General features: G+C 43.4%; 1 protein-coding gene across 3 annotated transcripts in view; it reads left to right on the top strand.

Moving 5' to 3' along the window:
- HECTD4 (HECT domain E3 ubiquitin protein ligase 4) overlaps window positions 1-14,587 on the top strand; it is a 352,187-nt gene that overhangs the window by 259,252 nt on the left and 78,348 nt on the right. For all 3 annotated transcript variants that reach the window (XM_073562745.1, XM_073562806.1, XM_073562884.1), the window contains 4 exons: window positions 3,065-3,246; window positions 3,350-3,555; window positions 3,694-3,824; window positions 4,563-4,768. In XM_073562745.1, coding sequence (XP_073418846.1) covers window positions 3,065-3,246; window positions 3,350-3,555; window positions 3,694-3,824; window positions 4,563-4,768 — 725 coding nt within the window. The remainder of the gene's footprint in view (window positions 1-3,064; window positions 3,247-3,349; window positions 3,556-3,693; window positions 3,825-4,562; window positions 4,769-14,587) is intronic.

The raw sequence follows: 14,587 nt of genomic DNA on the forward strand, positions 1-14,587 counted from the left end.
GTTTTCTCCCACATATGGGATATCAGTGTACTCAGGACAAATTGGCCAACAACTTTTGGGGTCCATTTTCTCCTGGTACCCTTGGGAAAATAAAAAAATTGGGGACTAAATGATCATGTTTGTGGAAAAAATACGATTTTTTTATTTTCACGCCCGGGCGTTATAAACTTCTGTGAAGCACTGGGGGGTTCAAAATGCTCACCACACATCTAGATAAATTCCTTAGGGGGTCTAGTTTCCAAAATGGGGTCACTGTTGGGGGGATTCCACTGTTTAGGTACATCAGGGGCTTTCCAAACGCGACATGGTGTCTGATCTCAATTTCAGCCCAAAACGTCAAATGGCGCTGCTTCCCTTCCGAGCTCTGCCATGCGCCCTTTTACACCCACATATGGGGTATCAGCGTACTCAGAACAAATTGCGCAATAACTTTTAGGGTCCTGTTACCCTTGGAAAAGTAAGAATTGAGGGTGAAAAGATCATTTTTGTGGAAAAAATATGATTTTTTTAATTGTACGGCTGTACGTTATAAACTTCTGTGAAGCCCTTGGGGGTTCAAAGTTCTCACCACACATCTAGATATGTTCCTTGGGGGGTCTAGTTTCCAAAATGGTGTCATTTATGGGGGGGTTTCCACTGTTTTGGTACATCAGGGGCTTTCCAAACGCGACATGGTGTCCGATCTCAATTCCAGCCAATTTTGCATTGAAAAAGTCAAACGGCGCTCCCTCCCTTCTGAGCTCTGTCATGCGCCGAAACAGTGGTTCCCCCCACATATCAGGTATCAGCGTACTCAGGACAAATTGCACAATAACTTTTCCAGTCAAATTTCCCCTTTTACCCTTGGTAAAATAAAAAAAATTGAACCTGAAGTATTTTTTTTGTGAAAAAAAGTTAAATGTTCATTTTTTTTTTTTTTTTTTAAATATTCAAAAAATTCCTGTGAAGCTCCTGAAGGGTTAATAAACTTCTTGAATGTGGTTTTGAGCACCTTAAGGGGTGCAGTTTTTAAATGGTGTCTCTTTTGGGTATTTTCTATCATATAGACCCCTCAAAGTGGCTTCAAATGTGATGTGGTCCGTAAAAATAAAATGGTGTTGCAAAAATGAGAAATCGCTGGTCAACTTTTAACCCTTATAACTTCCTAACAAAAAAAATTTTGGTTCCAAAATTGTGCTGATGTGAAGTAAACATGTGGGAAATGTTACTTATTAAGTTTTTTGTGTGCCGTATCTCTGTGATTTAAGGGCATAAAAATTCAAAGTTGGAAAATTGCGAAATTTTCAAAATTTTCGCCAAATTTCCGTTTTTTTCACAAATAAACGCAAGTTATATGAATGAAATTTTACCACTAACATGAAGTACAATATGTCACGAGAAAACATTGTTAGAATCACCAGGATCTATGGAAGTGTTTCAGAGTTATTACCTCATAAAGGGACAGTGGTCAGAATTGTAAAAATTGGCCCGGTCATGAATGTGCAAACCACCCTTGGGGGTTAAGGGGTTAAAGGGAATCTGTCACCCTATTTTTCGCCTATCAGCTGCCGACATCGCCATCAGGGGCTTATCTACAGCATTCTGTAATGCTGTAGGTAAGCCCCCGATGTACCCTAAAAGACAAGAAAAAGGAGTTAGGAATTTGCTGATGACACAAAGCTAGGAGGGATAGCTAATACTAGAGAAGAGAGAGAGAGGATTCAAAAAGATTTAAATAAACTGGAGAAGTGGGCAACAACTAACAGAATGGTTTTTAACAGGGAGAAATGCAAAGTACTACATCTGGGCAATAAAAATGAAAAAAGCATATATAGAATGGGAGGAATAGGGCTAAGTGACAGCACATGTGAAAAAGACTTGGGTATACTAATAGATCACAGACTGAATATGAGTCAACAGTGTGATGCAGCAGCAAAAAAGGCAAATGCAATTCTAGGATGTATTAACAGAAGCATACAGTCTAGATCACGTGAAGTCATTATTTCCCTCTACTCCTCTTTGGTCAGACCTCATCTGGAATATTGTGTCCAGTTTTGGGCACCACATTTTAAAAAAGACATCAACAAACTGGAGCAAGTTCAGAAAAGAGCGACCAGAATGGTGACTGGTCTGCAAACCCTGTCTTATGAGGAAAGGTTGCAGGATTTGGGAATGTTTAGTTTGCAAAAGAGAAGACTGAGAGGAGACTTAATAGCTGTCTACAAATATCTAAAGGGCTGTGACATTGTAGAAGGATCAACTTTATTCTCCTTTGCACAAGGAAAGACTAGAAGCAATGGGATGAAACTGAATGGGAGGAGACACAGATTAGATATTAGAAAAAACTTTTTGACAGTTAGAGTGATCAATGAGTGGAATAGGCTGCCACGAGAAGTGGTGAGTTCTCCTTCAATGGAAGTCTTCAAACAGAGGCTGGACAGACATCTGACTGGGAGGATTTAGCGAATCCTGCTTTGAGCAGGGGGTTGGACCAGATGGCCCAGGAGGTCCCTTCCAACTCTACGATTCTATGATTATACTCACTCAGGGGCGGTCCGGTTCGGGTCCGGAGGGAGTCGCGATCCGGTCCGTCGCCTTCCATCTTGCAGCGATGACGTCCTCCTCAGTGAGCCTGCTCCGGAGCTGCGACGGGCAGGAATGAAGAGGACGTCATCGCTGCAAGATGGGAGACGCCGGACTGGACCCGTAACGCCCCTGGGTGAGTATAATCTAACTCTTTTTTCTTATCTTTCAGGGTACATCAGGGGCTTATCTACAGCATTACAGAATGTTGTAGCTAAGCCCCTGATGGCGGTGGCCGCAGCTGATAGGCGAAAAATAGGGTGACATATTCCATTTAATTCTACAATGGTTTAAATTCTTCTGGGGACCTACTGATTGACGGAGATGACGGGATGTTCTTTACAGAAAGCGGAAAGGGGTTGTAGGGAAATTGATATTGGTGAACATGCATTAGTGATTGCATATGTTCATTTGCCTGCACGTTTTGCGACATTGCAGACACCAGTGAACACAGCACAGTTATATTTCTCCTTGAAATGTACATTATATTTCTTCATTTTAGGGAGCTACTAAGATGTGAATCTGCCCTTGCCAGGCTTTACTGCCGTGTTGCACTTCTCAATATTTTTGCACCAAAGTCTCCACACACATTTACTCGCTTGTTCCATATTCCTGCCATTCGGGACATCACCTTGGAGCATCTGCAGCTGCTGTCAAATCAACTTCTAACGCCTCCCCTTACTGGTAAATATATACGTCATTGTTTTGTTAATTCAATAAATTCATTGTTTAGTTCATCACATTTGCTATTATTATCCTTTGAAACCTTTTGCTGGTCTCTACATAGATGGCACCATCAGCTCCTCTTCTATCCTCATTGCACAGTCTTTGCAACATTGCATCCATTCACAGAACTGCTCAACCACAGACCTCTTTTACCAGGGCAATGCTCAAGCAATCCGAGAATGGCTTGGGGTTGCCATCACTAGAGCCTTACATCAAGGAGAGGACAGTCTTCTGGACCTAACCAAACAGATCTGTTCCTTCCTGCAGGTCAGTGTGCTAATTATGCTAATCACTTTAAAGGTTTAGTGATGCAGAACACCTTACATTATAGTGAGGTTTGGAATTGTAGAATTTCTATGGACTTTGTTTTCTAATTCTCTTATTGGAGTTTTGTTTTGTTTTTAGAATGCTCCAGAGCAGTTTCCATCAGAAGAATTCCCAGTCACTGAATCCAAAGTCAGTATGGATGTTAATTTTCCTGGAGCCGCATTTGTTGTGGTGTCTTGTAAAGAAAGCCAGTCTGGTTTCCGCAAAGAGTAAGTGATCTAAATAACCACATTGCCCTATTAATAGGATATTCAGATCTTCATAAATGGGTGTTGTCTGCTAAGTGCTTGTAAATACAAGTAACTTTTCAATGTACTGTTTATTAAAATTTTGAAGTGATCTTGAGCTATTACCACTTTTCTTTTCTATTGTTTACACCTTTATTACCTTGGAGACCAAACACCACTGCTAGACAGCAGAACATGTGCCGTGTTTACCAGCTCATTTCTGTTGAGCTTGTAAGCTGTTCTGAAGCTGGCCAGGATCACTGGAGCTTACTGGCATACTGTTACCTCCTAATCCTGGACAGCTTCAGCGCAGTTCATATAATCGAAACATCAGCAGTGGTTGGTCTCCTAAGCTACGAGCTGTAAACAAAAGTGTTACTAGTTCAAGAATGGCTGCACATTTTAATATATTGTAAAAAAAAAAAAAAAAAAAGGCAATTTTGCAAGTGGGGAAAGGAGAGAATAGTCCTTTAAGGCAAGAGCGTCATGTTCAGATGTTAAACTAGAATTGAAAATTGAAGGGCACTGTCATTTCAGCTAGATTTGCACAAATCAATAGAATGTTTGTGATATATGTGAGAATAATGCCTCTTTCTTCACTTATGAGCCACTTCTTCCTGAGCTCATTATCTACTCTAATCTGATTTCCCACTAATGACATAAGCTGATTTATTTGGGCTGCTTTTATTGTAATAATTATTGCATTTCTTTTTGTTCCAGCTCTTCATTGTATAAAGCTCCCTGGGCTCGAGTTCTGCTCTATGGACTTGGTCATAAAGTGAAGCGAAATGGACAACTGAATTTAATTGAAACAGCGTGTTACCCACGTGATGCCTCCCCCAGCAATACAGGCCTCACACCACCGCCAACCACCAATCAATACCCAACGGCCCTCATTCCTACTGACAAGATCCACGTCAAACTAGGTATATGGTCTGAGAGTTAAAGGCTGAGGCAGCAAATAAAATAAAAATAAGCTTACCCGTGAACCCTCCTGCCAACCCATCACCAATGCTATAGTGGCCCGTGCCAGTGATTGCAGTGGTCATATTGATGTACGGTGTGGGACTGGCGGGGACCATCTTAGCATTGACGCTCGAGCGGCAGGGAATATTAAAAGTGAGTGTTTTATCCACAATTATCCACTTCTAGTTTAATTTCTTAGTCTCTTGGAAAACCTTTTAAATATTGTTGGTGCTCAAATCAAATTATTTTGGTCAATCAATTAGTTATTCAAATGTTCTGTTAAATCCCAAACCATATTTTTATTTGTCATTTATTTATAACCTACAAATACCTGACATCCATATAAATCAAAAATACGTAAAAACACACATGTATCAAAATAATTTGGTATATTGAGATTACAAAAAACACTGCCACATAAAATAAAATCAGCAGGAGGCCAATACTAAGAGACTGATGAAATGACATAGTACATAGATACAATTAGATGGTCCCTGGGATTAAAGCCTAATGTGAGGGGAGTCCAAACAATTTGCCGCTATTGGAAAAACAATTTGAAAATAGCAATGTTGGGAATGTGGCAATGGAATAGAGGTGCTGAACCATACCATAAACCCTTGGACAAAGCTAGGGGCGAAATATTCATCGGCATCATATCACTCTTTTGGCTTGCAAAGGTCTGTAATTTTTTTATGACATTAAGATTTACAAATATTGTAATTATCCGTTTTTTGGCTCACATTCTGTATTTTTAGACCTTTTTTTGCACATATTTAATAATATTTACTTAATAAATGTCAGGCTATGTTCACACGTCATGTTCACCAGATATTTCTGCACCATTTCCCAATCTCTTGGCAGGAAAAACACAGCTGCAAATACACGCGTTTTTGCAATATTTTCAATGGGTTTTTTTGCATGTGTTTTGTACTGCAATGAATGGTGTAGAGATCGATAATAGATAAGATAAAGAAAAATTGATACACATACATCGAACAATAGACAAATCATTGCACAACCCCCTGACATATTATAAAACTGCAACCTGTGGTGCTTATTGGACAGCCTTTTATAATCAAATAAGTGAAAAAAATGTTGGGGATTCTCTGGGGGTGACATGCAGTACATTGGGATTCTCTGGGGGTGACACAGTACATGGGGTATTCTATGGGGGTGACAGACAGCACATGGGGATTCTATGGGGGGTGACACAGTACATGAGGATTCTTGGGGGGTGACAGACAGTACATGGGGATTCTTTGGGGGTGACAGACAGCACATGGGGATTCTATGGGGGTGACACAATACATGGGAATTCTATAGGGGTGAAATGCCGCACATGGGGATTCTATGGGGGTGACATGCAGCATATTGGGGACTCTATGAGCGTGACAGACAGTACATGGGGATTCTATGGGGGTGACAGACAGCACATGGGGATTATATGGGGGTGACAGACAGCACATGGGGAGGCTATGGAGCTGTCGTGCAGAACTTGGGGTTGCTGTGGTGGTGACATGCTGCACATGGGGAGGCTATGTGGTTGTTTTGCTGCACATGGGGAGGCTATGGGGGTGTCATGCTGCACACGAGGAGGCTATGGGAGTGACATACTGCACATGGTGTGGCTATGGGGAGACATGCTGCACTTGGTGAGGCTATGGGGGCCTCATGCAGTATATGGTAAGGCTGTGTGGGGCTCATGCAGTATATGGGGAGACTGTGGGGCTCATGCAGTGTATGTATAGGTAGGCTGTGTGGGGCTCATTCTATATATCGAGAGGCTGTGTGGGGCTCATGCAGTATATGGGGAGGCTCATGCTGTATATGGGGAGGCTGTATATATGGGGCTGTGGGGGGTTCATACAATATACAGAAGGGGATGTACTTAGGTTCAAAGATATAGAGGGGAGTGTCAGCATACTTAACCCTGCTGTTCTGTTCCCATGTGCTATACACTTGTATTGCTCCGGGGTCACTATGACCCGGTTTATTAAATCTTGATTTTAGATACTCTAACTCAATTATTTGTATACCTTTTGCTTACTAGACTGTATGGGAACATGTTTGGAAAAAAAAAGAAAAATGAAATTGAATTTTTTTTTTTTCTTTTTTATTCAGAAAAAACTTAGTAATAAGCAAAGCGAAAAATAGCAAACTACACATTTGTGGTAAAAAAACAAACCAAAACAAGCAAATCAAACATTTAGTGAAAAATAATAAAATCTGAGAATAAAACAACCAGCTTCAAAAACAATAAGAGCATCTAAACATACCAGTGCTTTGACAGTTAGAGTGATCAATGAGTGGAACAGGCTGCCACGAGAAGTGGTGAGTTCTCCTTCAATGGAAGTCTTCAAACAGAGGCTGAACAGACATCTGACTGGGATGATTTAGCGAATCCTGCTTTGAGCAGGCGGTTGGACCAGATGGCCCAGGAGGTCCCTTCCAACTCTACGATTCTATGATTCAATGTCCAGCCATCTATCATGCAGTTCAGTCAGAGAAGTGAGAATACTACACAACTTATAAAAACATTGAGTCTTTCAAATGTAAATAACCCCCTACTTCAACAAAGAAGGAGCCAAGGAAAAAAAAAGCAGCTCTTAGCTGAAAAAAGTTTGTCAGCCTTGCAGACAGTATGCAGTGACCTATAGCTTACAGAATCACACAGTAATAACACTAAGTACATGTAAAAAAATAAAATAAAAGTATTCCTTTACAATATACAATCTACCAACAGAATTGAATAAGAAAAGCATAACAAGCTAGATACCTGTAAAAAGGCAAGATACAGCCTGGAACAGAGATGTGTACAGAGCTGCTGTCCAAAGAAACTGAAAGGTCAAATGGCTAAAGCCCCCGTTACACCTAGCGATATCGCTAGCAATATCGCTATAACGTCACTGGTTTTGTGACGTAGCAGTGATATTGCTAGCGATATCGCTATGTGTGATACTTGCCTCCGACCGGCTCCCCCGCTGCTCATCGCTGATCGCGCGAGAAAGTCCTAGCCCATTTCTCGTCGGCTGCTTCCTGCTGGGCTTCCTGTGGCGCCGACTAGCGACGCATGGACGCGGGCGGGAGGACGTCAGGATCGCCGTGTCTGACAGGTAAGTATCAAGCCCCGACCCCTGCTATGTCGCTGGTGAGATCTGCCTGTGTGGCAGCTCACTAGCGACCACTTAGCGATGCACCAGCGATCCATATCGTCGGGATCGCTGGTGCATCGCTAAGTGTAACGGTACCCTTAGTGTGCTAGCATATGTGTACTGATAAGATCAGAGAAGATAAGAACCCTTCTAAAAACAAGGAGATAAGCCAGGAAGACAGACTTAGGGTACCGTTACACCTAGCGACTCACCAGTGATCCCGACCAGCGATATGACGCGGTCAGGATCGCTGGTGAATCGCTGGGTGGTCGCTAGTGAGCTGCCACTCAGGCAGATCTCACCAGCGACATCGCAGGGGACGGGGATCGCTACTTACCTGTCAGACGCGGCGATCCTGCGTCCTCCCGCCCGGCTCCACGCGTCGCTCGTCTTCACAGCAGGAAGCGCCGCAGGAAGTGGCCGACGAGGAATGGTCCAGCAGCTTCTCGCGCGATCAGCGATTACCAGCGGGGGAGCCGGTCGGAGGTAAGTATCACATGCAGCGATATCGCTAGCAATATCGCTGTAACGTCACAAAATCGGTGACTTTACAGCGATATTGCTAGCGATATCGCAGTGTGTAACGGGGGCTTTACTTAGCAAAAAAAAAAATCATTTGGAGGCCTTTAGAGCTCAGCTTTACAAAATAAGGCCCTCTTACACAGCGCGTTCTGCGCAGAATATACACGTGTAGTGCACACCTAGTGATCTCTCTGGATGCGCTCTACATTTTAGTATAGACTGCGCACCAAAAATAATCAATATAAAGCCATTTTTATGGTGCGCAAATCTCAATGCATACACCCGGCAGAGCGTGTGTACGACCCCACTGAAATAATTTAGGGAATAAATTGATATACAATAGTAGATGCAATGAATAGACCCAACTGAGGTTATAACTCCTTTATTTCACTGAAAATATGGCCTCACAGCTGTAAAAAATGATGCTGGGTCACTATGACCGGAACACGACAAGTGTACAAATCGGCGTGTAGCAAAAAGTAAGCACACAAAAAAAAATTACTCATAGATAGGTCCCCCCAAATGAGGAAAAGTCAAGTAACCTCAAGTTTTAGAAACTTATAGAAAAATATCTGCAGGGCCACAAAAAATTGTCTACGGGTCACTATGACCCGAACAGAACAACAGGGTTAATTCTGCTCAATATTAACCCCTTTCTGCCATATGACGTACTATCCCGTCCATGTCCCCTGGGACTTAATTCCCAAGGACAGGATAGTACGTCATAGCGAGTGAGCGCCGCTGATCGTGGCCGGGTGTCAGCTGATTATCACGGACCGCCCCCACCACGTTAACCCCTGGCACACTGCGATCAAACACGATCGCAGTGTATCGGGGGTTTAGGGAAGCATCGGCAGGGAGGGGGCTCCCTCCGTGCTTCCCTGAGACCCCCACAGCAGCGCAATGTGCAGCGCTGCTGCGGGGGTCTCCTTCCCTGCAGGTCCCCGGATCCAAAATGGCGACGGGGGCCTGCAGGGAGCCGGCTTCCTCAGTGCCTGCAAAGCGCAGGCACGAGGAAGCCTTCTGCACTGCCTGTGCAGTGATCTGTGATGTGACAGATCAGCGATCTTTCACATGACAGTAGTGTCCCCCCTGGGACATTGTAATAAAGTTAAAAGAAAAAAAAAGTGTAAAAATAATTTATTAAAAAATCGCTAAATAAATTTAAAAAAAAAATAAAAAATATTCCCTAATAAATTCATTTTTTGGAAATAAAAAAAAGCAAACAATAAAAGTACACACATTTAGTATCGTCGTGTCCGTAACGACCCGCCCTACAAAACTGTCCTATTAGTTAACCCATTTATTGAACCCCTTAAAAAATAAAAATAAAAAACGAAGCAAAAAATAAAGCTTTATCATCATACCGCCGAACAAAAAGTGCAATAACGCGCGATCAAAAAGACGCATATAAATATCCATGGCACCGCTGAAAACGTCATCTTGTCCCGCAAAAAACGAGCCACCATACAGCGTCATCAGCGAAAAAATAAAAGCTATAGCTCGCAGAATAAAGCGTTGCAAAAATAATTATTTTTTATATAAAATAAAAAAACATAAAAAAGGTATCGCTGTAACCGTACCGACCCGAAGAATAAAACTGCCTTATCAATTTTACTGCATGTGGAACAGTGTAAACGCACCCCGCCAAAAGAAATTCTTGAAATGCTGGTTTTTGTTCATTCTGCGTCCAAAAAACTATTTTTACAATAAAAAGTGTCTTTTAGCGTATGACAGCTGCCAAACATAAAAACCAGCCATATATGGTTAGGGCTGAGATTAGGGTTAGGGGTGTGTTGGGGTTAGGGTTGGAGTTAGAATTGGGGGGTTTCCACTGTTTGGGCACATCAGGTGCTCTCCAAACGCAACATGGCGTCTGATCTCAATTCCAGCCAATTCTGCGTTGAAAAAGTCAAATGGTGCTCCTTCCCTTCCAAGCTCTGCCATGTGCCCAAACATTGCTTTACCCCCCACATATGGGTTATCAGCCTACTCAGGACAAATTGCAAAACAATTTTTGGGGTCCAATTTCTCCTGTTACCCTTGGTAAAATAAAAAAAATTGGACCTGAAGTAATTTTTTTTGTGAAAAAAAAGTTAAATGTTCATTTTTTTTAAACATTCAAAAAATTCCTGTGAAGCACCTGAAGGGTTAATAAACTTTTGAATATGGTTTTGAGCACCTTGAGGGGTGCAGTTTTTAGAATGGTGTCACTTTTGGGTATTTTCTATCATATAGACCCCTCAAAGTGACTTCAAATGTGATGTGGTCCGTAAAAATAAAATGGTGTTGCAAAAATGAGAAATCGCTGGTCAACTTTTAACCCTTATAACTTCCTAACAAAAAAAAATTTTGGTTCCAAAATTGTGCTGATGTAAAGTAAACATATGTGAAATGTTACTTAAGTTTTTTGTGTGCCATATCTCTGTGATTTAAGGGCATAAAAATTCAAAGTTGGAAAATTGCGAAATTTTCAAAATTTTCGCCAAATAAACGCAAGTTATTTGAATAAAATTTTCCCACTACCATGAAGTACACTATGTCACGAGAAAACATTGTCAGAATCACCGGGATCCATGGAAGCATTTCAGAATTACCTCATAAAGGGACAGTGGTCAGAATTGTAAAAATTGGCCCGGTCATGAACGTGCAAACCACCCTTGGGGGTTAAGGAGTTAAGTGATACAATTAAGATTAATAAATTAATATGGAGTAGAATTAATTTCAAGTTATTGGTTCGGCCCTCCACAACAGGCATGGTCTCTCATGTGCCCCTCGGGAAAATTAATTGCCCACCCTTGGCCTAGGCTTTTCGGGTCCAAACTGGATCAAATAATTTCGGATGCTACCGGCGAGTAAAGCACCTCCCTCCCTCAGTCCAGACCTAAACGTCCTTTCAATAGGAAAGGGCCCTTGCCTTTTCGTTCCTTTCGGCCTTTCTCTTCTTCAGGGACTTCCTCCCAACAGGTCCGCTCTTCTGCCCCAGGGGAAAGCAAGAAACAGTTCTTCAAACCTGCACGTCACTGGAGGCCGAAGGGCCACTCCTCCAAGCCCTCTGAGTCCTGCTCTAACAGGTTCTCTTCTAAGTGACGGTCACCTCCACCCAGGAATATCTCCAGGGTGGGAGGCCGGCTTCTTCTCTTCCGGCATGCATGGGTGTCTGCGGTCAACAATGCCCGGGGCAGAGAGACAGTTCCGTTCGGTTACAAAATCGATTTCCCCCCCCCCAGGAAGTCCTTCCTCCCTCTCCAATGGAAGGTCATCACCACCGACGCCAGTCTCCTCGATTGGGGAGCGGTCTTCCTTAATCACACAGCACAGGGTCGCTGGAACGTTCAGGAAGCCGCAGACAATGCCATGGCCTACGTAAACCATCAAGGCGGGGCTCTCAGCAAGCACATTATGACAGAGGTAACAAGGATTCTGCGATGGGCAGAATGTCACGTCCCTGCCATATCAGCCGTTCACATTCCGGGGGTGGAAAATCGGGCTGCGGATTTTCTGCGCCGTCAGGGTGTTGCATTGGGTGAGTGGTCTCTCAGCCCCGCTGCCTTCAACCAGATTTGCCAGCGATGAGGCACCCCCAGACGTCGACTTGATGGCGTCTCGCGTGAACCACAAAGTTCCTCAGTTTAAAACTGGATCATCTACCAATCGGTTGCAATGCTCTAGTAATTCCGAGGTCTCAATTTCGACTGCCTTATCTTTTTCCGCCCCTACCCTTGATTCAGAGAGTCATGAAAAAGATAAAGGCAGAAGGCATCCCCGTAATCCTGATAGCTCTGTATCGGCCAAGACGGGCCTGGTACGTGAAGCTGGTGAACATGCTAATAATGGACGTCCCCTGGGGCTTCCAGATCTTCTCTCCCTTTTCCACCAGAGTTCTCAGTCTCGGCGTTTAACCGCATGGCCATTGAGGCCGCAGTCCTGAGGGAGGCTTGTTTTTCCCATCAGGTCATTCAGACCATGATTAGGGCGAGAAAGCCAGCATTTTCACGTATCTACCACAGATATTGGAAGGCCTTCTTCCGGTGGTGTGAGGAAAGCAATATGATTCCTATGTCCTTTTTTTCCTTCCTTCCATCCTTGGGTTTCTACAAGCGGGTCTTGATTCGGGTCTATCTCTCAGTACTCTTAAGGGACCAGTTTCTGCTCTGTCAATTCTTTTCCAGCGAAATCTGGCTTCCTGTTCCCAGGTAAAAACCTTTCTTCAAGGTGTCGCCCACCTGGCACCTCCTCATCCTCCTCCGATGGACCCATGGGATCTTTATTTTTGTTCTTGACATGCACCAACACACTCCTTTTGAGCCCATTGAAGATATTGTTTTCTCTCCTGTCATGGAAAGTTGCCTTTTTAGTTGCCATTATGTCCATCAGGAGAGTTTCTTTAGCGGCATTGTCCTAGAATCATAGAATGGTAGAGTTGGAAGGGACCTCCTGGGTCATCTGGTACAACTAAATCATCCCAGACAGATGTCTGTCCAGCCTCTGTTTGAAGACTTCCATGGAAGGAGAACTCGCCACATCTCGTGTCAGCCTGTTCCACTCATTGATCACCCTGTCAAAAAGTTTTTTCTAATATCTAATCTGTGTATCCTCCCATTCAGTTTCATCCCATTGCTTCTAGCCTTTTCTTGTGCAAATGAGAATAAAGATGATCCTTCTACAATGTGACAGCCCTTGAAATATTCATAGACAGCTATTATGTATCTTTTCAGTCTTCTTTTTTGCAAGCTAAACATTCCCAAATCCTGTAACCGTTCCTCAAAAGACATGGTTTTCAGACCAGTCACCATTCTGGTCCCTCTTGTCCGAACTTGCTCCAGTTTGTTGTCTTTTTTAAAATGTTTTTAAAATGTGGTGCCCGAAACTGGACACATTATTCCAAATGAGGTCTGACCAAAGAGTAATAGAGGGCAATAATGACTTCACGTGGTCTAGACTGTATGCTTCTGTTAATACATCCCAGAACTGCATTTGCCTTTTTTGCTGCTGCATCACACTCCGGTTCCCCGTTTCTGATTCTACATCAGGACAAAGTAGTTCTCAGGCCTGTTCCTTCCTTCCTACCTAAGTTGTTTTCATTTCACATCAATGAAGACATTGTACTTCCTTCTCTATGTCCCTCTCTGGACTGTCCCGTGGAGAAGTCCCTCCACAAGCTGTATTTGGTCAGAGCTATATGAGTCGACTTTTCAAGGACTACTTTCTTTTCGTTGGATTCGTTCAGCAATTTTGGAGACATACCGCGTTCAGGACAAACAGGCCGTGGGGGCCTCCTGGGCTGTTCGTCACCAGGCGTCGACCTTACAGAGATTTGCAAAACCGTGACCTGGATGTCTTTGCACACCTTTGCAAGGTTTTACAGGGTTCATACGCCTCGTCTGATGCAGGCCTGGGTAGGAAGGTGCTGCAGGCGGTTACGCACCGGCCGATCTAAGTCAGTGTTCTTTGCATTCTTTCTGTTCCCACCCTTGGGACTGCTTTGGGACGTCCCATTGTCAACTGTGTCCCCCAATGTAGTGATAAAGAGAGATTTTTGGTACTCTTCGTAAAATCTCATTCTTGGAGGCTTCATTGGGGGAGACAGCACCCTCCCTAATTGTTTGTACCGTTTATGGGCCTACGTGACTTTTTGTTGGGTTGGTACATAAGTAGAGTTTTTGGTTGCTTCTCCTACTGCTTTAACACCAACTGAGGTGCCTGTCAGTGGGTGTATACAGCTGTGGAGGAGCTATTTTCCTTTTTTGCCTAGTGTCAGCCTCCTAGCGACAGAATCATACACCCATGGTTACATGTGTCCTCTGATGAAGGCTCCAAGAAATAGATTTTGCGGTGAGTACCAAAAATCTCTCTTTTCGGGCTGGGAAGGTCCATGGACATTGGGCCCTTCCCAGCCACCAAAGGAGCGGAGCATAAAATTAGATGCGCCAATTCTGGCACTTTGCTTTGGCTCTTCCTAACTGCCTTGGTGCGATGGCAATCTGGGTAATGGGGCTTGGGGTTGATGTCAGCTGTGATTTGTTTAAAAACACAGTTGGCATTGAGCCCAGGTGCTAGTAATGGAGAGGTGTCTATCAGACACCTCCATTACTAATCCAGTAA

Source organism: Dendrobates tinctorius, unplaced genomic scaffold (genome assembly GCF_039654945.1).
Source record: "Dendrobates tinctorius isolate UK_male_01 unplaced genomic scaffold, ASM3965494v1 ptg000003l, whole genome shotgun sequence".
NCBI classification, from domain to species: Eukaryota; Metazoa; Chordata; class Amphibia; order Anura; family Dendrobatidae; genus Dendrobates; species Dendrobates tinctorius.